Below are 24644 nucleotides of genomic sequence, written 5' to 3' on the forward strand. Positions count from 1 at the left end.
AAATACCTAAAGTTGCCCTATGGATCACCTACTGATTCCAGGACTCTCTAATTATATTATTAGAGCTTTCCAGATCTCCAGTAAAAAAAAAATCTGCTTCTTTTAGTCCTGTGGGTGTTTCAGAACAGGGCAAGTTTGAATTCCAGATCTTTTGGAACAGCTGTTTTCAAAAGATTGGCAAAAACAACAAAGAAAAAAAATCAGCCCAAATGATGGTGAATCCCTGGCATTGCAAGAACTTAATTAGGCAGGTAAAAAGAAGATAGGAAACACTATATTGGATATCAAATATCATACCGAGGAGTTAAGTTCCTCCTGATTAAATATACGAGAGACAACTTTATAGAATTATAATATATATTTGAAGAGAAAACCATGACCCCAACTAATACTCTGATGCAGGTAATTCATTGGGCATGTGGGTAGGTGTGCATAAGGTCTATACGCACCTACACACACACACACACACACACACACACACACATACGCACACACATAAATATTCCATGAAATATTCGTACAAGATCAAGTGTGGTATTGCCTAGGAATAAAACAGGGGAAGGGGTGTTTTTTTGTCAAATTAACTTCGTTAGCACCACACATCCGAAGAACACAAAAGAACAGACGCTAATTCTAAACATCTATTTCTAAAATAGAGTATATAGTAAAACAGATATTATACAGCATAATGTGGTATTTGATAAACAGATAAATATTTGCACTGCGTAGGCTTTTCTTTTTTAAATAGTATATCTTTTTATCTATAGAGAATGAACGCAAAGTAGTTATAACCATACAGGAGGTGAGCAGAACCACACGGAACAGTTAAGTATGACTCAGAAGCTGAGACACAAAGAATGACATAACAAACCAAGCTAGAGAAAATGTATACAGGCCATTACAAGTCCTTAAATTAGTAGTAAAATAAGGAGTTGGTTGATCAAGTTTAAGAAAGCAGTAAACAAGAGATTTTGCATTTACATGCAGATGTCTACAATTGGTATGTCTTTAAATCTATGCACAAAAATCATTGTTTTATTGCTTGACATTCAGTTATGGCTAGAGTACTTTTTTTAACCTTTATTGTGTACTTTGGAAATAAGAATATTGTTAAAGGTGCCATAAAATGGACCGCACGGAAAACAATTTGCAAATAAACCACCTACCACTGCAATTCTTCTTACATTTTTTTTAAAAAAAGCCTTGTCTGGGGTTTGTTAAATACGTTAAATATATTCCAAATGGGAAAAATACTTCATCGCTTGAAGCCTCCCGTGGGCTCAAACATCCATACAAAAAACGCATCTCCACGAAAAAGGAGCAGGCAGACAGTACGATTTACACAGAGAGAAGCAGCCAGCTAATGTCCTATATTCATCAAAAGAGGGACCACTGGAGGTTTTTTTGTCTTTTTTTACAAATTTTTTTTGTCGCGTCAAAATAGAAAATTTTGGAATTAGGAAAATATATATATACAGTACCTCTGTGGTTTGTGAAATAAAATTCACGATATTGCTTATGAATTTTCTGCATTTCGAGAGGATAACACATGATTGTAGGGTCCTGTGCATTTATGCATCTTCAGTAAATGAGGCGTAAAGCTGGGGGAGGGGTGAAAGAGGGACATATTCTGAATTTAAAAGACAACGGGATGAACTTCTAAGAGTAACTAAATATGTACCCTAACGATAGACTCTAGAATCTGAATGTAAATAGTGATTCTTCACTTGGAGATTCAAAATGCACAGGAGCTGAGGATTTCATTTTTGGATTCAGTTGGTTTATTGCTCTGAAGAAGTTAAGATTACGCCCTGCTACCCATAAAAATCCAATCGGTGGATTTATTTATTGACATAAAGTAATGATAGGTTACAGTTTATTTTATTTGTAGAGCTTCTCGTATCTAATTTTATTAAAGCAACTGTAGGACTAATGCTCGCCTATAAACGTGATATGCCCATATTCCTCTAAGAGTTTGCATTAGAGTGGGTGATCACAAGACAAATAAGAGTAAAATAAATGATGAAAACGAAGGATGTCCCAATACCTTTTGAGGATATAGCCACGCAGAGGTCGCGGGTGCTCCAACACTGCAGGTTTTTAAGAAGAGACTGGACAACCATTTGTCTGAAATGGTATAGCTTGACTGCCTGAGCGGGGGGGGGTTGGAGTAGAAGACCCCCAAGGTCCCTTCCATCTCTGTTATTCTGTTCTATACCCTCAAACGTTATTGGGACATCATTCATTAATAAACAACTGATTACAGGACTTAGAATGGTTTCCTAAATACTTATTTTTTTTAAAAAAACACGCAACCACCCATAGTTACATAATAAATTTTAAATTGGTCACACTGTTATTCACAAATTATGATGGTTTAAAATGGATTTGAATCAAAGGATACTCTAACCCAACCCGGGAAATTTCTGGCTTTGGCTGCCCAATAGCTGAACGTGCTTTTCTTGCCAAACATACAGGTGAGGTTGTATTTATGCTTGCTTTTCTGAAAATGATACAAAAAATTATCTGAAAAAAATAACAACCAACAACTTCTAACACAGATAGCTCTACTCCATGTTTTATGCTAACTCAGTAAGGTCATAGATGTATCTAAAGCAGTGTTTTTCAACCTTATGCCCTTTGAAGATGGGTGGACGTCAACTCCCAGCATTCCCCAGTCAAATTCTGGGAACTGAAGTCCATAAGGGTGAAAATTGCCAAGGATGAGGAACGCCGGTCTAAGGCAATCATCGGGGAACTTGAATCAAAGTGCATGAGATGCTGTGGGATCTGCAGCTGTGTCCTTATTGATCGAGTAGCCCATCACATTGCCAAGTTTCCAGGAGATTTTTCTGGCAGGACCTCTGACCACCATATTCATTGCCCCTTTGCCCTCTCTTTGATCTTCATGGATCACAGAAACCCCTTCTAATCCTTGGCCCCTTTGGATGAAACCTGTGTCCCTGGCACTCCCAAGATCTGTGCATAGATCATTTAAGAAGTCAATCCTTAGGAAAGTGTGCAGGCTAACACTGGTACATGGAATAATCCTCCCGGTGGTTCACATGACCATAGAGAACCCAAACTGTGAGAAGGTTCTACCAGTCCAACTTTAGATACATTGTCTAGCTTCCCTTCCTTGTTTAATTTTATTGCATTGAAATCTCTAGGAGAGCGTTGGGCAACCATGCTGGCTCAGGAATCCTGGGAGTCCACAGGTCATAAAGTTGCCCACCCTTGCTCTAAGATGTCCCAACCCCTTTGGACAAGATGCAACACGTCTGCTCGATGGGAAACTGTTGAGTTGCTCAGAATCAATTCTTGCTCCAAAATCTCGTGACTTGCTAAGGAATCAATCAGAAAAGAAAAGGGAGGGGGGGAGATGATTCTCCCCGTCATGGCTGATCTCTGAGCACCTGAATCCGAACACAACCATCCCAGTAAATTAATGCTTTTGAGCTGTGACCAATTCAGAGGAAAAAACACTGTAATTGCTAGGACGGGTGTGATCGGAGTCAGAGGAATCCAGTCACGTATTTGAGATGCGATTCACTTTTCTTTGGCCTGTTCAATAAACTCCTAAATCTTTCCTCCTGTTTAGAAACATGGAAAAAAGGCAAATAATCCATGTCTGAAGAGAACTTCTCATTTCTGTTTCAGCCTCCCTCCTTCAAAGGTTTTGGCACACAATTGACACTGGACGAGTGGCAACACAGTTAATGCTGATCCTGGAATTACTTAGAGGATCGTTACTATGGGCTGTTTTAAAATAATTTGGGCAGTCTTTTTAATTAAATGAAAACCACTCACCTCACTATTGAGCAGCATATTCCTCTAAATACGCTGCTTCTCGACCTCAGCAACTTTCAGAGATGTGGACTTCAACTCCCAGAATTCCCTAGCCAGCATGCTTGGGATATCTGGGAATTGAAGTCTACCCTTTTTAATGTTGCTGAGGATCATTCAGGGGTTTGAAATATTTTTTTAAGGTTGTAATAATCTAGTTAAATAAATAAGTCAGAGGTTTCTGCAGGGAAGAAATTAAAAATCAATCATGGCAGCTACAACCATCTAATCATTTTGGCCTCCTCCCAGCAGACAGTATAATTAATAACCTCAGTATAATAAATACTGCTTTTTTCCTTTATGTTTAATGCTGTTGAACTCCTCCAGACTCTGCAGGTTGCACCAAATGGCAAACCTGGAACAATAAATAAATAAATTAAAAATTTAAACCAAGTCGCACGAGAGGTTGATTTTGCATAAGGTTAAAGGATGAAATTATATTTGGCACCTAAGGAAATCTATCTGGACTGGTGATCTCTGCAATCCTCCACTCATCCCTTGTAGAATTTTTTTAAAAAATGTAGGGTAAAAGTAGCCTTGGAAAATCTTGCCACATTCCCTCAAAGTTTCTTTATTTGGGAAAAGCACAAAATAGTATCTAGAAATATTCAGGATTCAATGATTTTTTTTGTTGTTGTTAAAAAAGATAAAAGAGTGGTTGTTTGACATGCATTCTGGGATAGTGTTAACTTATTTCCCCAACACACACTGTAAGCCAGGGGTGTCCAACTTTGGTAGGACTTGTGGACTTCAACTCCCAGAATTCCCCAGCCAGCCATGAATGGGGAATTCTGGGAATTGAAGTCCGCAAGTCTTAAAGGCACCAAAGTTGGACACCGTTGCTGTAAAGCCTCTACTACTGTTGGTTTAGGATGGATCTTTAACAGGGTTAAGTAGCCGAAAGTTGAGAATATAAACAACTGACATTCCACGGGACAAACGTAGCTCTGTCCCAATTAATTGCTCGATATAAGAAGAGCCTGACGTTTCTCAAAAGCATTTTGACCCATAACTCTGGTCTCCCCGTGGAAGAGTTTGAAAGGTCCCTGAGCTTTAACCAAAACTTCTAAGTTCTTGGGCGTCTATTACCGATCACAAGATGGATTGTCATTCACAGTTAAAGTCAATCATAAGGTGCTTGTATAGCCTTTTTTTCTCTTTTTCCAATTCACACAAAGAGCGGTCAGGGGATGTGGCGGTCAGTGGCAGGGCCGGAAGGAGAGAGGATTCGGGGTTTTGGCACTGGCGTTAGGATTATTATCTGGCTGCCTCTTTGACAACAGGTGATTCAACCGACATTCCTTAGCAAAAGAAAAAACACCCCTCAACCCCCACCCCACCCCAAACAACCACAAAAAACGACAACGTAAAACCCTGTATAACAAATATGTAATTTTCCCTGAGTAAAACCCGCAAGTGCTCTACGCCCATATTGCACTAGAGAGAAATGAAACACGTGTGCAAAAAAAGCAACAAAGACCGAAGCTTGCGAATACATTTTAAAAAAGAACTATTTTGCGATGGCCTCACGCTTTACGGAATGTCCGAAACACAAAATCACTTCCTTTCACCTATGACGTAACGAAAAAAACCCACCACCCACGCGCCTCTGCTATGGCACATTCAATGAAATCAAATGCTTTTTTCCAAAGACAAGTAGACAAGTTCCATCCACAAAAATAATACAAAGTTGGTTTGTTTTTTGTTTTTCTTTTTTAGAAAAATTACATTGCTTTCTTTCATTTTTTTTTCACATTACAAAATCTTTTTTGTTTGTTTCTACCTTTACACAAATCACATTTTATTGCAGGAATAGTTCAAGTGCCACCAAATATTTATAGAAGGGTTAAAAAAATAGAAGTCTCTCTAAGTGGTCCAGACAAGGCTTTATATAGAATATTTTTTCCACCTTCTATTTTTGACTTACATATCTTCAACACATTTTTCTTTATTCCATGGACACTTAATGGCCTAACAACAACCACACACGCACATACCCCACACGTAAAGGGTACACACACTCAGACCTTGACAACCTTATGACAATGAAAAGCTCCCTAAAAAGACAACCAAATTTAAAAGAATGTCACATATCAAGTCAGTTCACAATTCTAAACAATAGAAGGACGACTGAGACAGAATCGTGCCATCAAGGCCCAGGACTAGATGCCTTCTTTTAAAATAGTGCAATAGGTCCACCAAAATAGGATGGGAGAATGGAAACCCAAATTAATTTTAACTTCCAGTTTTCTGGAGTTTACCTGCAGGTATATTGTGAAGTTTTGATATATCCCACCACGGAGAATGCTACACTTTATATAGCTGAATCCCACCTGGAGTTTGTTATCCAACAAGTGTATTAGGCTAGCCAACTTTGGATGTTAAAACTTATTTCTGGATTTTATGTTTTTGCCAATAGGTTTCCCCTCTGATCTGACATTCAAAGTAGACATTGCTGATTATTCGTGGCGTCTTTCATAAGAGGATTATCAGCATCATTTTATCGTTATCAAAATATAATTTGCTATTAACTAAAAGGAAGTGATCAGAACAGAGCAAGCCGGGGAATTCCCTGTGATTCTTTAGGGAAGTCAAAGTTGAACTTTGAAGAAACAGGGAAGGAGGAAGATTGATGCTTTTGAACTTAGGAGCTGGAGAAGGCTCCTGAGAAGAGCATCGATAGCTGAGAAATGTTTTTTAAAAAATGGATCATCCCACAAGTCAACCTAGAATTCTCACTCATGGCACAAAAGACTAACCTCAAGTTATCCTATTTTGGACACGTGATTTGAAGACTAAACTCTCTAAAAAAAAGTCCTCATGCTGGGAAAACTCAACTTTTTTCTTTCATAGACATGACAGGATATGAGCAAACTCTACTATGGTTTGTGGACATAAGCGATCCTACAGAAGGCTTGATAAAGCAAAGAATGGAAATATTCTTCTCATAAGTTTTAGCTGCCTAGTAAAGTCATCTCTAGGTCAAGGATAAAGATTAAAGAGCTTGAGACCAGGAGACACATCCCTACAAAGGCTTTATATTCAGATCATTGGGATGCTGAATCTTGCTACACTTTTAACCTATTTTTTTAAAGAAGAGTAGCTTGCAAGTCTGGCTGACATTACTAGTATCCATGAATAAAGGTCTCAATCACTTTCATTCTTGATGGCATTTTTACCACCAAAAAGATAACTGGAATCAGAATTCAAAACAGCCCTCAGAACGATTAGTAGTCAACAAATTAAAAATACCTAAGCTGTTCTGATAAACGTGAGTTAAGATTCACTGATAATACAGACTGTATTTCAAGAGGCAGGAAAGAGAAATAGGCGAGTATTAAAGATTATGCAGTTGGTTTCCTTAAATACGGGTGATTCAAGAACTCAACCCAAGAGCCTCGTGTAGATCTGTGTGGATAGAGACCCCGTTGAATTCAACGGGGCTTCCCAACAGATCAAAGGGCACAGGATTGCAGCCTTGATCACTGGCTCTAAACACAACCATGAAGACCAGGATTCCCACTGGAACTTCTGGTTAGTTTGAGGGGACCCTCTCCAAGATTTTGAAGTGGTCCAAGGAGGAAATGGAATGTCAAAAGGAGAACTGGAGTCCAACTTGTATCACCGCTTTTGGGATCAGATTGTGCATTTGAATAGGATTGCTCAGGTGGATTTCATTGGCCAGGATATATATATAATTCTTAATATAGAGCTTCTTGCTCCTGATTCTAGGTGTAGGTGGCTAAAGTGTAGCACGTGGTAAGCAGAGCATGAATTCAGATTGTTTTGGATTTCAAAATAGTGGACTGACCAAGGTACCAAGGTGGCGGTGGCAGCTGTGTGATCCAAGCTCCCCGCCCCCCTCCATGGGAACTTCTGTTTGGAACAAATTGGGAAGCACAGGTGCAAGTAGCAACTCTTGGTTTACAAAAAAATTAGCCACACATAAGAGCAGGTTTTTTAACAAGCCTCCAGCCGTTTCAGCAAAAAGTTGGGTTTCCATGCACTGAATACAAGATTTAAGCCCATGGACACTATCCATGAGAAAAAACAGTTGTATGTACCCTATCTGTCTTAATACGCTGAATCTGTTTCCCTCTCTCCACACACATACACATACACAAACACACACAAAATGTAAACAAAAGTATTAGGACCAATATTTCCAAAACACAAGTGTCTAAATTTGGTTGTCGGAATCCATATTTACTCACCCCAGGAAATGGGCTGATTTTAAAAAGATGTTACTGAAAACCAACACATTTTGTTAAGTGATTAAACATAGCTCTTTTTTTTTCCAATCCCCACTGTCAGCAATCTGGTTTAAAAATGGGGATCTTTTTTCTTTTTTCTTGCTTCTCCAATAAAATCATGGTTTTAAGAACCAGAGAAGAGTTTAGAAACTTGACTCCCCTCCCTGCCCCCTCGCACAAGACCACGGAAGGGCACCTCATGACCTGGGCCAGCCTCTCTGCCAAAGGAAACGTGGTAAATAGCAGCGCAACCCCCTTTGCAGTGCTCTCCTCCTCCCCCTCCCAACCCTCCGTTGAACTTGGATTTCTGGTGTACATGCAGCACAAACATTGAACACGCCAGCATATAATTTAAAAAGAAAAAAAGGTGCAAAATGAAAGTGCCTTATCAATTCAACAATAAAAGCTATACCAGTTAACTACATTTTTATATTAATTAAAACAATATATAAACAATATCATCTCTTTTGCTATATATTGACTTCATGCCCATTTACCCTGTAATAGATTATAATGCTATTGCTATGGACTCTTTTCATGCCATTCCGCCTGGCGGCAATCACGGTACGGTGAAAAGACATCGTCCTTCATGAAACCATGAGCAAGGTTGTGCAAAACTGATGATGCGGAGCCTCTGCGGTGCACACCAGTCGCCGGAGTCAAGCTGGAGATTCGGTTCAGACCTTGTTCGGTGAGCGTCTCTGTGGGCAGTGAATTACAAGGACAGAGGGAAACCCTTCTTCTGTGTAAACAGAGGCTGAAGACTGAGAAGTCCAGACAGGAAAAAAGGGTCCCTCTGGGTGAGCATCGCAGCAACTCGACCAAGGAGACGAGCAAGTTCGGCCCTTGCTTCGTTTTTCCCCTCCTTCGCCTGGCGCCTCTGCCCGGAAGATGTGCAGTGTGCTGGCTCCCTACGTCTTAAGCAGGGCCACGAAAGTGTCTTGGTTTTGTTTAATCTCTTTCTCTCTTGCTATCTTTCTGCTTGAACGTGTGTCCATTCTAGAAGGCTCGAGAAGACCCCGTTACCCTTCCATCTGCACCGTCGGCTCAAATTCTGAAGTGAACAACTCCTTGTACAAAGGAGGGAAATGAAGTCGCACAATGTCTGGGTATATTGCTCTGAACGCCATGAGCTTTTCTGTATGTCGTCCACACAGGGCTCTTAAGGTAGACACTTTGCATATTAGCTGTGAGAGGAGAGGTGAAATAGATGCAGTCAGTGAAGGGTTTGGCCATTATTTTCCGGGGTGGGTGGGTGGGGGGCTTCAAGGGAGCAGCCATAAAAGCTTTTAAGCCTCCTTGAGGAGGATGGGGTGAGGTCATGGTGGAAGGAGAACCTCATGGGTTGCATCAAGCAGCTGTGTTGGTGGCACCAGGCCTTTCTCTTTTTGGTTTTATAATTTGCTGCTGTTCTGGCTGAAAAGACTGTTTCCTTGTAAGCTGCCCAGAATTTCGTGTTAAGATGGGCTGCTTTGCCAATTTTTTAAATGACTATTTAAAAGTTGTAAGTGCTGTAAGATACAACCTCTTTAACTGGTTGCTCATCTTTCATTTATTCTACTTGTTCCCTATTTCCATTTTTAGGGCCTGCAAAGCAAGAGGGGTTAGAAAAGCTGAGGGACAAAGAGGGGTGGTCCTTCCCCTCTAATCAAATATTATCTTTCAGAAGCATTATGGGCTATAGGTGAGCAGGGGACCCATAATGCTCATCTAGAAATAGCAGCCTTATCCACGGGGATCTCTTCTTCTGGTAGCAATGTCAAAAAGGATATAAAGAAAGTTGGATTCCTCCCAAGAGGAAGAATCATTCTTCATACAATTTTAAGAGATATCTCCCTAAGATTAAAATTTCTGCATAAATGATGCCCAATTTCTAAAGAGTTGACACCCGATCCATTGCTAAACCTGAGATTCAAAGCCTCTTGACTCTAGTTCAGCATCTACAGCAACTCAAGAAGAAAGAAATACATTATCTATGTTCTATGGAGCAATTTCTCATAATTTGTTCACCTTCATTATTCAGTTTTATTAGATAATCACTGCAATTTCCTCCATCGCATTTTAAACAAGCATCACAAAATATTCCATAAAAGAGGATGTTAATTCAGTTGAAAGTTGTACAGCTGGTCTAGTTAGTTAAATAGACTTTTAAGTGCAAAAGATTGTGGTAGATTCATTACCTTTGTTAATATTCCATCTTCTCGATGGTTTTTCTGCAGTACATGTTGAAGCGCAAACTGAATTTTTTGCTGGAGCTTTTCTATTTTTACCTTTTCCTGAAGCCACGATCGATCTAAAAGGGGGGAAAAAGTGGAAAGGGGGGGGGAAATTCAGGTGGTTCTTTTCAATTTGCAGACATTTTATTCACTGGGTTGAAGTCTTAGGTTAACTCCACTACCATAAACAGAGCAATGCTACTCTACAGATAGTGCTCCAGTCTCATATGACCTGCCATCTTCCATTCCGTGGTAGAAAGCAAGAGAGGTTGAGGAACATTTGATGGTTCTCCATCCTGTTCCTGTTTCTTTCAAGAAACGCTTCACATCTTCCCTGAAGTTTGGGGGTCAGTCAGAAGACTTCAAAGAGAGCTGCTGGGTCTTCAGGCTTCAGGAGATAACCAAAACCACAGCTATGCCACGTTATTCCTCTCCCAAAACATCTACTTGACTTGCAGGATTACCAAGATAAGAGATAACGTCAGGTTTTCAGCAACAAAACCTGCAGACTATTGGAACTGAACTAAATATATTGCTCTGAAGGAAAAACACAATATTTTGGCTCAGGAGCAGAAAATATTCAAGGTGAATTTGAAAAAGCAGAATTACTTTCTCAGATTGATTCCTTACCTGCAGATAGTAAAACGAAAGCTGAGAATAATGCAATCTCGTCTTCAGTAAGGTGCATAGAACATAAACTCTTCCCAAATTCGAAAACAAAACTAATGAAATCTTCACAGCCTACAAAATAAAACAGTCAAACAGGGTCTCTTCCAAAGAATGCAACAAGAGGATAAAAAGTAGTTTCAGCTTCTGCTTTTGTACTTAGTATATTAAAACTCAGCTTGGTGTATTTTTCTAGCTTAAACCCTTAATTTTTCAATTTAAATATCAGGGTATCATTGCATAACACGTAAGTCTCATATAAGGTTAAAGAATACTGGAACTGAATTGTGCCCCTGGGTATTTATGATTAATCCTTTGAGTTATTTCTATAAAATATATTTATAAAAAATAGTTTGCAAAAAGCAGCACTTTTTAGAAACAACATTTAGAATATTCATTCATTCTAATGAAGCATTTATTGCCTTACCTAATGATTTGAATACATCTGGGCCAGCGTATTTGCCATCGAAGTATACTGTGTTGTTTTGAGAGTCAAAGGCACGACACATTCTGATAAATACAACCTCTAAAGACCCTAAATGAAATAGAGAAAGATTTTTCAATAGCAATATTAAGAAACAAGAGGTTTCAGGTTGCTTTTAAAAGTGTGCCTTGTTCACCAGGGATGCCTTGTTACGGTCTGTGACTTCATTTTTGATTGTATATGTTATTTATTAAATCAATTTCATCTATTTAGTATATATAAAACTAATGGGGGGGAAACGTATTTTCTCCACTTACTGTTAAAGGATCCTTCTAGACTAGTGTTTTCTCAACCTTTGCAACTTGAGGATGGGTGGATTTCAACTGCCAGAATTCCCCAGTCAGAATGGGGAAATCCACCCGTCTTCAAGCTGAATTCTGGGAGTTGAAGTCCACCTGTCTTCAAGTTGCCAAGGTTGAGGAACACTGCTTTAGACCAGAGGTCCCCAACCTTTGGGGCACCAGGGACCACCGGTTCCGTGGAGAAATGTTTTTCCGTGGACCGGAGGGGGCCTGGTTTTGTGTGCTGCCTGGATCCCATGGATGGGGCTTTGCTCCTTTGCATGGACCAGTTGCTGGCATGCTGCGGCCTGGTACCAATCCACAGACCGGGGGTTGGGGACCCCTGCTTTAGACTACCAGGTTTTTTTATTCCTCTTGAGAATCTTTCAGCAACATGTCACAAATAATCCTCATAATTTACAGTAGCGATTCTAGGATTAACTGAAATGAATGTGGATTTCAGCGTTTGCCTTACTCTGTCACATAACTTCCTTGTCTGGGTTCTTCTTTACCACCAGGAAGGAACACATGGCCTCCTCAAAGGCTAAGGTCACATCCTCCATGCAATAAATGATATGACGAACAAGGACTTCAGTAGATTGCAGGTGGCCTTGTTGAGTTTAGCAACAACCTGCTCTCCGATAGTGAATGGAGTTTCTACTTTTCATGTTTTATTCATCGTAAAGGGCTTGTTCCTGACATTTTTAAAAAATTTAACTGTGGTTTATTTATTTTTTTAGCAGCAATTACTAGTCCTCCCGGAGCAACCGGAGTAACCTGTGATTGACAATAATTGAGTGGAAAGTTTGTAGTTTTAGCTGTTGAGAAGATTGGATTCCCGTTGCAACCCACACTCCACAATCCTTCAGACAAGCAGACACGTTTCACAAAAGGCACAAACCTGCTTTTAAAAGCACAATTTGATCGTTTTGGCATAGTTCCATAAAGCCATCGATGCGTTTGGCAAACTCTACGACATACTGTATTGCTTCTGTTATCTTCACCGCGCATAACTGCCACATGATCTCTCTTTGCTGGGGAAGAGAAAGAAGACAAGTACTTCACAATGCCGACTGAACTCTTCCCAGGAAAGACTCCGAACGATTAAAATGCATTCGTGCACTCGTGGACTTCAACTCCCAGATTTTTAAGGGAAATCAGAGCATCGGTCTGGACTCGAACAGCCCTACTGCTTGTTTGAGATGTTCTGGTCACCTTTTTGTTTTTCAATTTGCAAGTTTAATTACAACAGCTTGGTATTTTTTAATTTTAAAACCTATATTGCGAAGTGCTTGGACCCCAGGGAAAGGGGGTGCTTTACCTCTCTACAATGGATCTTCAAAAGAAACAACCCCATTGGCCAGAAAAAAATACCTTGCTCTGATAGTTTTCAATTTCTTCCTGCAGAAACGTTTGCCAGGTGATCTGTTGCAGCTCTTCCCTCAAGTACTGGCAGGTTTCCATGTGTGACTTAGAAATGTTCTGCGCCAGGTGTTCTGGAAAAGCAAAAGTTCCCAGGCGTTAGCCAAGAGGCCGCACAGGTTCCCGACTCGCAACTCCTAAGTCGCCAGTTCTCATTAGCAGCAAATTTGCACAGGGCTGGAAGGAGGCTTCTCATTCTCAGCGCCTGCCTGCATCCTTTTCCCCCTGGCTTCGGGTCCTGAAAGAGGCTGTGAGCGATGGATGACTGGCCCCGGATCCAAGCAATTCTGGCTAAGCTGCACTTTTCCAGACGTTTAAGTTGTGAACTCGGCTTATTGCTGGCTAGCTGACTTGGGTCACCTGGCCTCTGTCTGAATGACACCGTTTCTGATCGCTTGGAGAGGAGAGAGGGGCTAAGTGACGGGTAGGGGAGGAAACTGTAGCATCTAAATGCTGTTGCACTGTATTTGAATGCCGTTCAAAGCATCCAGTCCTTTTTGAAGAAATGACCTAAGGAGCTAGTCCAGGGGTAGGCAACCTTGGCTCTTTTATGACTCGTGGACTTCAACTCCCAAAATTCCTGAGCCAACTGGCTACCCCTGAGCTAGTCAAACAAAGGCTGCAGACAACAGATTCACTTTTTTATACCGGGTCGATTTCCCCCAATTATTATCCCATATTACCTGCAAGAGAGAGGCTGTTATTGCTACATCTGTTCAAGGACAGACGGGTTCGGACCAGACTGGGAAGCCTTTGTTTAACAGGAGCCCTTGACTTACAATCCCAGCCAGGATCAGAATTTCCATTGTTAAACAATGGAAATGAATCCCATCGAGTGTTACAACCTTTTTGCCATAACTGTTCAGTGAATCACTGCAGTTCTTAAGTGAACCGTGCAGTCGTTAAAACGAATCCGGCTTCCCCCATTGACTTAGCTTGTTGGAAGCCAGGTGGGAAGGTTGCGGGTGGGGATCATTGTCATAAATACAACAATGCCCAAAGTTTGATCGCGTGACCACGGGGATACCGTGACGGTCGTAACTGTGAGGACTGATTGCAAGTCACTTTTTCAGGGCCACTCCAACTTAGAACAATTGCTAAGCAAATGGTTGTAATTCAAGAACTATCTTTCACTGTCGTACACAATTGCTTTTCAAACAGAGTTCACGTGGGGCAAAATCGTAAATAATTTTCACCACCAAGAATACTCCTCTTGGCCGTGATTTGGCAGACAGACCCACATCTACTTCTTTGTGTAAAGGGGCTTTCTGCACACCAGGCTGTGCAGGTTTCACAAGCACATTTTTTAATCACAGGTCCGGCTGCCCCCAAATAAAATCAGATGAAGCAGCTTAATTTCATAAGCCATTAAATAGGGAAGTCCCAGAAATAACTGCCGTAACCACTAACTAAAGAGTTTCTTTGTGGAGATGGACGTGAGACATGCAAGAACGCAATGCTGTAAGCTTAGATCCCATTTCAATGAGGAATATATTTGGATTTTCTGCATTGTACATCAGGTCTTGGTTGAACTGGTATCTACTAAGGTTGCACTAAATCCATTGGCCATCCTCACCCAAAACCTGCATGTTGGGTCATCATTACTGCATGGGGAGAGTTAGACAATCAGTTCCCTTCCAGAAAAAAACCCAACACTCACACAACCTCCCCTTTGAGACAGCCTGGAAGACCAACAAAGCTAAAATAGCCAAGCTGAGGGGTTCTTGGTGCTCTTTGAGCTTAGTGGCTTTCTTGCAGATGTTTCGTGACCCAAACTGGGGAACATCATCAGCGCCAATCGATAGCCAATCTATCAACCCACAAAGCCCAAGCAGGAATGGGGGACTACCAAGCCACTCTTCCTGAGCCAAGCTGTATCTAGAGGAAAGGACGGACTTCTAGGCCCAGAGACCCTCTTGGGAGGGTGGGGTGTCGCTTTCCATCCAAAGGCAACTAAGAGAGCAACTACGGTTTCCCCCCTCTGTATCATTACCTAATTCTGCCATGGACACAGTAGGAGAAGTCTCCCCATTGGTAAAGGAGCAATATGGAAAGAAGCCCGTCGTGGGTGTGTAGTCACAGATTGGTTCTGGTTTGATGCCATTAATATCAAGCCCCGACTGGTCTGGAGAAGGCTGTATGTCTAAGTAGAAGCTGCTAACCGCAGAGTCGGCTTTGCTACCTTCAGGAGGGTGACCATCTATGTAATTACTGAGGTCATCGTGCAGGTCCGTCAGGCCATTAGCCGTGATGCTGTAGCTCGGGGTCAGCGGCTCCGCTTCTCCGGGGGGCTGTTGGTGGTCTCGCTGCTGCTGCTGCTGCATCCGATGCTTCTGGACCTCTGCGTACAAGCTGTCCCTCTGTTTTTTGGACATGCGACCAAACTTGACGGCTGGAAGAGAGTAAAAAAAAAAACAGCTCTGGTCACCTGCCCTTACCGCCAGGCCAGCGCTTGGGAGACGGCTACGTTCAAAGGCCGCATGGAAGTCCACCCATCTTTAAGTAGCCCAGATTGAGAAGCCTGCCATGGAAGAGTCTGAAGGGATGGTTCATATGTGGGCAAAAATCAAAAGGGCCATCTCATGTGAAAAAGAACGCCACTGATCAGGCCTACATTTCAGCTAGATTTTTTTTAAAAAAGGACTAAGGTGTTTAACTTGCAGAAGTGCCTAAATGTGGGTTCTCTGATGCAAAAAAGTAGATTCTTTCCCCCTGAATCACAGGAATCTGCATCTCTGATGTCATTCAAAGACAAACGTTTTAAACCCTGTTGGGATTCAGACCTGTCTGAACACTCAGATTTCAGACTACGTCTGAAAAGAAAGAAGGGAAGGAAGGAAGGAAGGAAGGAAGGAAGGAAGGAAGGAAGGAAGGAAGGAAGGAAGGAAGGAAGGAAAGAAGGAAGGAAGGAAGGAAATTTGAAGTTACACTTTGTGATGTGAGGAAACGTCTTTTCGAGAAGCCACCCATTGGTGGCTTAAACACAAGTGTTGCAGTGTCGAATGACGTGGTAACATTTGGATAATTCTATGTAGCGGGGATGCAGGGAATCCAAAATCCCCGAGGCTATGAGGGGATTTCAAAATGAACTCTTTCAAGGTAGTGGACAAGCTGGCAAAAGCCAAGGAGGGTCTCTCTCCCCCCCTCTCTCCCTCTCCCTCCCTCCCTCCCTCTCTCTCAGACCCACGAGAGAGCCGAGCGGGGCTGGGGGGGCTCACCGTCTCGAGACATCCCCACGGCGAGGCATTTCTGCAGCCGGCAGTGCTGGCAGCGGTTCCTGCTGGCCCGATCGATTAAGCAGTTCTTCTGGCGAGGGCAGGAATACGTGGCGTTGCTCTGCTGACTTCTCCTGAAGAAGCCCTGCGAAGGAGCCCGAGGGGACCCAGGGGGGAAGAGAAGGGGGGCCGTATAAGTGCTCCTCCTCTTGCCACCCTCCATTTCGGGACCGCCTGAAGTTGCAACGGCCCTGCACAAAGCGACTTATGGCCGTTGGTCACGCTTACAACTGCTGCAGCATCCCCTGGTGGTCACATGATCAGCATTCAGACACTCGGCCACTGGCTTGTATTTATGACGGTTTCCGTAGCTTGGGGTCACGGGATCCCCTTTTGTGACCTTCTGACGAGCGAAGCCAACGGGGGGAAGCCGGTTTCACTTATAACCCCCCTGTGACTGAACAACTGCAGTGATTCGCTTAAGAACTGGGGCAAGAAAGGCCGCAAAATGCAGCAAAGCTCACTTAACAACTGTCTCCCTTAGCAACATGAAATTTTGGCTCAACTGCGGTCGTAAGTTGAGGACCACCTGTATTGTCGATTCTTAGGGCAGGTCCTAAGAGCGTTATGATCTTGCTGGCTGGGGAATTCTGGGAGTTGAAGTCCACAAGTCTTAAAGTTGCCATGATTGGTCTAAATCAGGGGTCTGCAACCTTGACAACTTTAAGACTTGTGGACTTCAGCTCCCAAAATTCCTCAGCCAGCTCTGGCTGAGGAATTCTGGGAGCTGAAGTCCACAAGTCTTAAAGTTGTCAAGGTTGCAGACCCCTGGTCTAAATCATTTGCTGGGGACCACTGAGGGGGCCAAGGAGTTGGTCTGCAAAAGAGGAAACGGCTGCCCTCCCTCTCCCAAGTCTGTGTGTGTGTGTGTGTGTGTGTGTGTGTGTGTGTGTGTGTGTGTGTGTTTCTGGGCTTCCCTTTTCTGTGAGTCACAAAGCTCGTGTTTGGTCTTTTGACAATTTACATTTAATGAATTGATTCCTACAGTTCATTAACATGCCCACTTCCACTTCTGTATACACATATGTCTTAATTAGCTGCTCATTGGCTGTTTAATTACAAGAAAACAGCTGACAGCTGCCTTGCTGCCTTCTAATGGCAGCCTTCTGAAAGGGATACACACCAGCCTGTGACAACAAAGACTTTTTCATAATCTCATGATTTATAGCTAACAGTTACAGATTTCCATGTATCATTACCTTTCACCATATTCCAATAATTGCCAATTAGGAACCAGAGAGTTGTTTTTCCCTTACTCTACCAATTTTCTACCCCTAATTCAGAATTTTAAAAACAAACATACTTAAAAAAACCTCTATTCCACTTACAGAACTTTGGGATCACTGGGCAAAGGATTCATCTGCCTTCTAGCCTGAAAATTAGGATATTATTTAATCACACCCTAGCCTAGGATACCGTCAGGGTGGCCAAGGCTCCTGACTCACGGAAGGCAATTCTGGATCCGAGAAATGACGATCTATTTAAAACATCCTGCTTTATTTACCAAATTTGTCTGCTTATTTTATTTATTAAATTTGCTTGCCACCCATTTCTCCACAAGGTATTTGAAGGTGAATGTAAAAATTCCTCCAAAGCAAAAGCAGAGTTTTATGCAAGAGAGCTTGAAGATTCTCAGACGACATAAAGCAAAACATTGTTCAATTTTGTTTCCTGTCCGCTCCATCTGATCAAAATAAAAACACAGGGAGTCCTCAGCTTATGACCACAATGGACTCCAAAGTTTCTGTTGCTAAGTGTTTTTGCCCCATTTCATGACCTTTCTTGCCAAAAGTTATTAAGGGAATCACTACAGTTGTTAAGTGAACCGTATGGTCCTTAAATGAATCTGGCTTTCCCGTTGAGTTGGCTTGTCAGAAGGTTGCAAGAGAGGATCACGTGACCAAGGGCACTGCAACCGTTGTAAATATGAGGCAGTTGCCAAGCATTTGAATTTTAATCAGGTGACCCTGGGGATGCTGCAGTGGTCGTTAGTGCAAAAAATAGCCCTAGGCCACCTTTTTCAGTGCTGTCGTGACTTTGAACGGTCAGTTCAGGACCACTTGGCCTTCCTGGCAAACACACAGGTGCCCTCAGAGGCCAACTCTGGCTGCGGTGTGAGAAGGCGTGTGGCCAGCACAGCTCTTCAAGGGAGCTGATCAGGAGGATCTTCGCCTTGGATAGAAAAGAGGTGATACAGCGACAGGGAAGGCTCGCCTTCCTGCCTCAGTGGGACCTGCACACCGAGGGCCTGCTGGATCTCTCGGGAAAGCACCAGAGAGCATGAAAAGATTTTCCCAGCAGCATTTCCACCTGGCAAAGCCTCACCAGCCCAAAGTACAGAAAGCAACGGAGCCACAGTCTTTCTTTTTCTAGAGAAGTCCCTTTCAAAAAAGAAAAGTCATGTTTTCCCAGGCACTCAGGACAGACGCCGATCCTGCTCAGAACATTAGAAATGGAAGAAGAATCCAAGGGGACCCTCCAGCTGCAGGATAAGCCAGCGTCAAGGCAGCCTAAAGCATGTCCAGCCTTGGCCACTTTAAGACTTGTGGACTTCAACGCTCAGAATTTCCCAGCCGGCCAGGCTTGGGAGTCGAAATCCACATGCGTTAAAGTTGCCAAATGTGGACAACTCTGCCCGAAAGCCGCTTCTGCTTCACTGCTGCAAACCGTTGCACCTCTGTGAAAGTAAAAAGCAGTAGGACGAAGAATAACGGGCAGCCCCTCAACGCTTCAATTGTTGAAATTAAGTGCCCAATTCGCTCCCTGAAATTTAGAAAACAGCCGTTCAAAAGTATAAGGGATGCCCTTTTTCATTTCAAGGGCAAGATGAAAAGTAAATGCCTCCCACCAGGAATGCCGGAAAGCTTCAGGAGAGAAATTGCAACTGGAAGTTTTAAAATCCACCCAGGGCAGATTATTGATTGTATGTAATATTGCTAACCAGATTAGGTATTTCATCTTGCAGAAAGACAAATAAGTCAGTGGATAAACAGATACAGTAATTTCCCCTCTCTCACGCACACACGCACGCACAGAGACACACAACAACCACAAGTGTGTTTCTCTGTGTGTGTATATGTATGTCTCTCTTTCTCTCTCTCTCTCTCTCTCAATCTCTCTGTATAATATAAAGCTTACCTTGCAACCCTCACAGGTAATCACACCATAATGGATTCCTGAAGATTTGTCTCCGCAGATCTTGCATGGAATAATTTCAATTTGAGCTGCAACAGAAGCACGCCACCAGTTAATTATATTTTCTTTTAAATACCTTATAAAGAGCATTCCCTGATCAGCATTTGTACATTGAAAACTAATAACCTGCTCAACATTCTACCACATTAACTATTCATTGCTGAACGGTGCGGCTTCCCCCAGGGCCTTGTACTAATTTATGGCTGCTTGTTATATAATAGCTTTCAGGTTATTAAAATGGGCCATTTGAGAGGGGGCTTAAAAATGCACAATGTTGTCAGATTTAGTATTTCCAAACCTAGAAGGACTGGACTCAAGAGGTCTCACTTTGGCCAACACGGTGCTGGGAAGAGAAATCACAACAGATCTAAAGACGGCAACATACAATTGCATTGATCTCATAAAAGCTAAATCGCTACCAAAGACGATACCGTTCAGATAAAATTCCAATCAAGCTGGCTTACTCAGATCTTGGCCCACTGGGTAAGAAACCACAGAGATTAAAAGTACAATTTTCCAGCCTGATTTCCCTGTTGCTGGGATGGGCTCATTATATGCCAATCTACCCATGTCATACCCTCCCAAGGATCAAGGGTCTCCCCCAGGATCTGCTGTCCTTCAGATGTCTTGGATGACTAAGACCATCCTCCACCTGGCCAGTAGGACCATCACACCTGGTGGACTATAAATTGGGGATGATTTACTTAGATCAACCGATGTACTTCCAAATTATACAAAATGAATTCATTCCAGGTGAAGATAATTAGTTATGGGTTGGAAATCATGTGGCTTATATTTAAGTAAGACATAGGAGGATTCTAACTGGTCCTACTGAAGTCTACTCATATGGATCACCTTGCCGGTCTTCTGAATGACCTTGGCTCAGATCTTCAAGAAGAACCTGGCAAGAGACACAGCTGTTCCTTGCAAGGAGAAAACTTCCCCCCTTCTCTCAACCGTTCCCCACAACCCCTCCACACCTTTTCAGATTGACAGACGGCGAAAAGTTAAAGCACAGTTAATTCTCTTGTTGATGTCCATATTGTTGCCAAGAACCTCTTGGCACGTCAAGCTGTTGGCAATAGAGGTTGCAAGACAGCAGAGAATCGCCACGCTTTGAACTCTGCGGCAAAAGGTTTGGGTTACAAAAGGTTAAGCCTTCGCAGAATAATCCTTCCTGGAGTTATACGTCAGGATGGTGGCTTTTATCCACCAGAATGGAACAGGTGGCAAATTTATTTATGGTGAGGTGGGGCTGACGGGATGGTCCTTCTCAAGCATGCAGGCCTTGGCCTCTGGTCTCAACCGGGGCCTGGATTTTGTCTGCACAGCTGGATGGAGAACAGATCCGGTAGTCTTAGACTATGCCAAAGACGGAGTTAATGTGGAGGAGCAGTAGAGGCTGTTTTGGGGATCAAGGAATGGAGAGATGAGCGAGGTCCCATTGCTGATTACAGGTAGTCCTCGGCTTACAACCACACAGTTGGGATCAGAATGCCAGTTGTAAGTCATTGTGGTCGTAAGTCAAGGCACCACATCACCAGGCCCAACTTTTTCAACCATTTTTAATGGCAGTTGTTAAGTGAATCTTGCGGCCGTAAGTCCAAATCCACTCTTTCAAATGGGCATTTTTTGCCATTAAAGAACAGGTCATTAAGTCGAGGACTACCTTACATAGCGGAATGCAGGATCCAGAAATATCCTAGGCGGACTAGCATAAAATCCAGACCCTGCTTCTGGGCAGCTTTATGCTCCGTTGCTTGGCCACCATAATTACTCTACTTCGCTCTTGCTTCAAGTTAAACGAGGAGCTGAGCAGAGCAACTGAGCCAACGGGCAGATGTTCCAGATGTTATGATGCAGCCAACCTCAAAAATGCAGAGAATTGTCTTGGAACGAGAAACAGCCCAACTATCTGTGTCTGTTTCCTGAAATGCCTTCACTTAGTCGCAAAATAAAAGAGAAGTCGAGAAAGTAGGAACAGAAGAAATATTTTTTTAAGAAAAATTGCAAAGGATTATATTCGCAAACCTTCCATTCAGAATAATGCATAAACTACCGTAGGAAAAGTTTCTCTTGTAAGCTTCTTCTCTCTGTAAAGCAGAAAGCTACACTTATCAAAAACGACAGCAATTTTTCTTAGAAAAGCCCATTTTTGCTTCTTCTCAGTCGACTGATTAAATATGCCGCTATACAGTCCCCGACACTCATACATATTTAGGAGCACAAATAAGAATTCCCCTTCTAACGCAGAGGAAGGAAGCAACTGAATTAAACATGGCCTGTTTGACTACCTAACATCCTAATAGCAGAGCATTTTCAGCTCCATTACCTAAATAATTTTTGAGGCGCCCTAAAGAAATTCGTGATTATTAGATATGATTCACCTAAATCATCCAAAGCTAGTAACAATGTTCGGGCTTTGACAAGTTGTTAAACTGAATGTATGGATAGGGTAGGATGAAATATTCCTTTAAAAGGCCAGGCACTATCTGGGCTAAATATATTCTCTAAAGCAATGCATCTCAACCTTGGCAGCTTGAAGATGTGTGCACTTCAACTCCCAGAATTCCCCAGCCAGCACAGCCCCGAAATTCTGGGAGCTGAAGTCCAGACATCTTCAAGCTGATGGTTCTCTAGAACTGAGTTTTTATTTTCTATATTAGCTTGACTAGACTTTGCCAACGTAGCAATTGGATGATGACAGGAAAAGGACTCAGCTGTTTTAATGAGACCGAAACAAGGGCTGTATTCGCACTCTTGCGCATTCAGTAACAGGCCTTCTTAGCTGAATCAGAAGCCCTGGTAGCTTGAAAACCAGTATGTGACCAAAAAATCCCCAGGATAATAATTAAAATCAGCAGCCAGTGTACTAAAGTTACTGCAAAAAAGAGAAAAATGCTAAGGAAATCTGTTTAATTTTGCACATACGTACGAAAAGTGGGCAATCCTTAAGTGTTGCCACATGGGGACATAATATGCAGATCTGCCCATCCAGAAGCATTCAGATCAAGGTCAAATAGCACCACAGCCTTAAAAGAGGCATGACCCTTCCTGTACACAAAATACTTCAACAGCAGCAATCTCGTATTGTCAAAACTATTACATGAAAAAGGCAATGTACCGGTAAGTTCTGTTAAACTAAGGATGGGGGGAAAGGGATAAATGCTCTCTATGGCCACTAGGTGTCACTAGAGCCAATGAAGTTGGTTAAAGAAAAAACCATTTAAACCTGTCTTTAAAGTAGTGGGTCCTCGGGAATCATTCCTGCAATAAATAAAAATCAGTTCTGGATTTCTACCCTTCGTGCTCCCTCTTTTTACAAGAACCTTATGATGAGCACACGTTCACATGTTCAAAAGAAGCAATTCAGAGGAGAGATCTTTTACAACTGACTAATCATGTTGTGGTACCTCAATAACCTCCGTGACCTTGCAAGGGATTCTGGAGCACCCTTTCCAGCTCAAATGCCACCCACCCAAAAAAATGTTTTTTTCTTTTGGTCCTCCTTCTTTTGGGATGTTGGAAACTTGACCCCTGAAGCACAGAAGATGCAAATACCCATAGAACCAAGACTGCCACAAGACGTAAAGTGATTTACTGGACAATCCTGGATTACAAAGAGCTGGAAGGGAATGCCCAAAGTCGGTGCAGTGATGGATCAGGACTGAAACCCAGAAATTAGATCAAAACAGGATGGAAGAAAGCAAGAAGCCAACAGGAAGGTGGGCAGTTCAGGAGGTGACCAGACTGGCCTTGTGGACCACAGACAGGCAGATACCTATAAAAATGAGAGACGATCCAGAGAGAATTCAAGGCTGGGAGTTTCCTAAGTAGAAATCCAATTCAGACAGGAACCTTACTCGGGCTGAGAAAGGAAAGAACAACAGAGAAAGTTCCATCATCCAGTCCATGCTGTCCGTGGCTTCCTGCTTAAGAAGGGGGTTGGACTAGAAGACCTTCAAGGTCCCTTCCAACCCTGTGATTCTATGTTCTGCGTTCCTCCTTTCCTTCCTCAAGAAAGGCACTATTAGGGTGTCCTTCTGAAGCCCAGAAAAGCAAATCCACCTTATTAGCCGCGATGAACAAATGGTCAAAGCGTTTCCTACAGTGCCCTGCTCAGAGCATTGGGTCCCAGACAGACAGACCACCAGACCACGCAGGCTCCTTATTCTCGAGCAAGCTCCCCCACGCAGTCTCCTTCAACACACAAGAGGCTCCAGACCGTTCTGGGGTTTGTGCAAGGTCCTTGGAAGGCACAATCCCTCGTCCTTCAAGGCATCTGCTTCCACACTTCTTTTCTCAACCTGTGGCCAAAGTCACCTGAAGAGAGCCGGGCTGCGGGCCCAACTCTGATTACAGAATGAGGACCCTGAGAATTCAGTTTTCCCAATGGGACTTTCTTGTTGTTGTTTTTGCTTTGAAAACACTTCGCTTCTCATCCAAGAAGCTTCTTACATTCTGAAGAACGGAAGAAGCTTCTTGGATGAGAAGCAAAATGTTTTCAGAGGAAAAATAACAAGGAAGAACAGCTGCCTTTTGGAAAAAGCATCTTTGGGACAACCGTGACCTGGATGATTGAGAATATCCACACAGGAGAATTCGGTTTGTTCCCCGTTTGCCAAGACTTTGTCTCATCCTCACTTCCTCCAAAGCTGGTTCAGTCCTCTGGCGCCAGGACTCCGTGTCCAGTAAGTCACTCCTGCCCAGGCTGTCCTAAAACCTACCAGTGAATCACCCCTTTCCTGCTGAAAAGTCCTGACTCTGAAACTCTTCAAGCAAACATTTCATCCTCCAGTTTAAAAAGAAGGAAAAGATGTCTCGAGGCATTGAAGAATCCCTGAAAATAGGAATGCGGTTGAAGCAGAAATAGAAATAATTATTCTTGGTTGATCCGCCAGATGTTTCGAGGCCTGAGGCGAGCCGTGTCAGGAAGGTTTGACTAGGGGCGAGCACCCATCAATGCTCTGCCACCTCGGCTGCGTTCGGACGGAAAAACCGAAGCC

The 24644-nt window shown here is 42.7% G+C and overlaps 1 protein-coding gene across 2 annotated transcripts in view; it reads right to left on the reverse strand.

Moving 5' to 3' along the window:
* Positions 1–5149: 5149 nt before the first annotated feature.
* RORA (RAR related orphan receptor A) overlaps positions 5150–24644 on the reverse strand; it is a 51806-nt gene continuing 32311 nt past the window's right edge. For both annotated transcript variants that reach the window (XM_083371255.1, XM_083371254.1), the window contains exons 2-10: positions 19582–19667; positions 16387–16528; positions 15162–15560; positions 13121–13242; positions 12648–12780; positions 11409–11516; positions 10946–11056; positions 10280–10392; positions 5150–9286 (exon numbers count right to left, since the gene is read on the reverse strand). In XM_083371255.1, the coding sequence (XP_083227381.1) occupies positions 9122–9286; positions 10280–10392; positions 10946–11056; positions 11409–11516; positions 12648–12780; positions 13121–13242; positions 15162–15560; positions 16387–16399 (1164 nt within the window). In that variant the 5' untranslated portion in view covers positions 16400–16528; positions 19582–19667 and the 3' untranslated portion in view covers positions 5150–9121. The remainder of the gene's footprint in view (positions 9287–10279; positions 10393–10945; positions 11057–11408; positions 11517–12647; positions 12781–13120; positions 13243–15161; positions 15561–16386; positions 16529–19581; positions 19668–24644) is intronic.

The sequence above is a fragment of the Vipera ursinii genome (genome assembly GCF_947247035.1).
Source record: "Vipera ursinii genome assembly, chromosome: 11".
Taxonomy (NCBI): Eukaryota; Metazoa; Chordata; class Lepidosauria; order Squamata; family Viperidae; genus Vipera; species Vipera ursinii.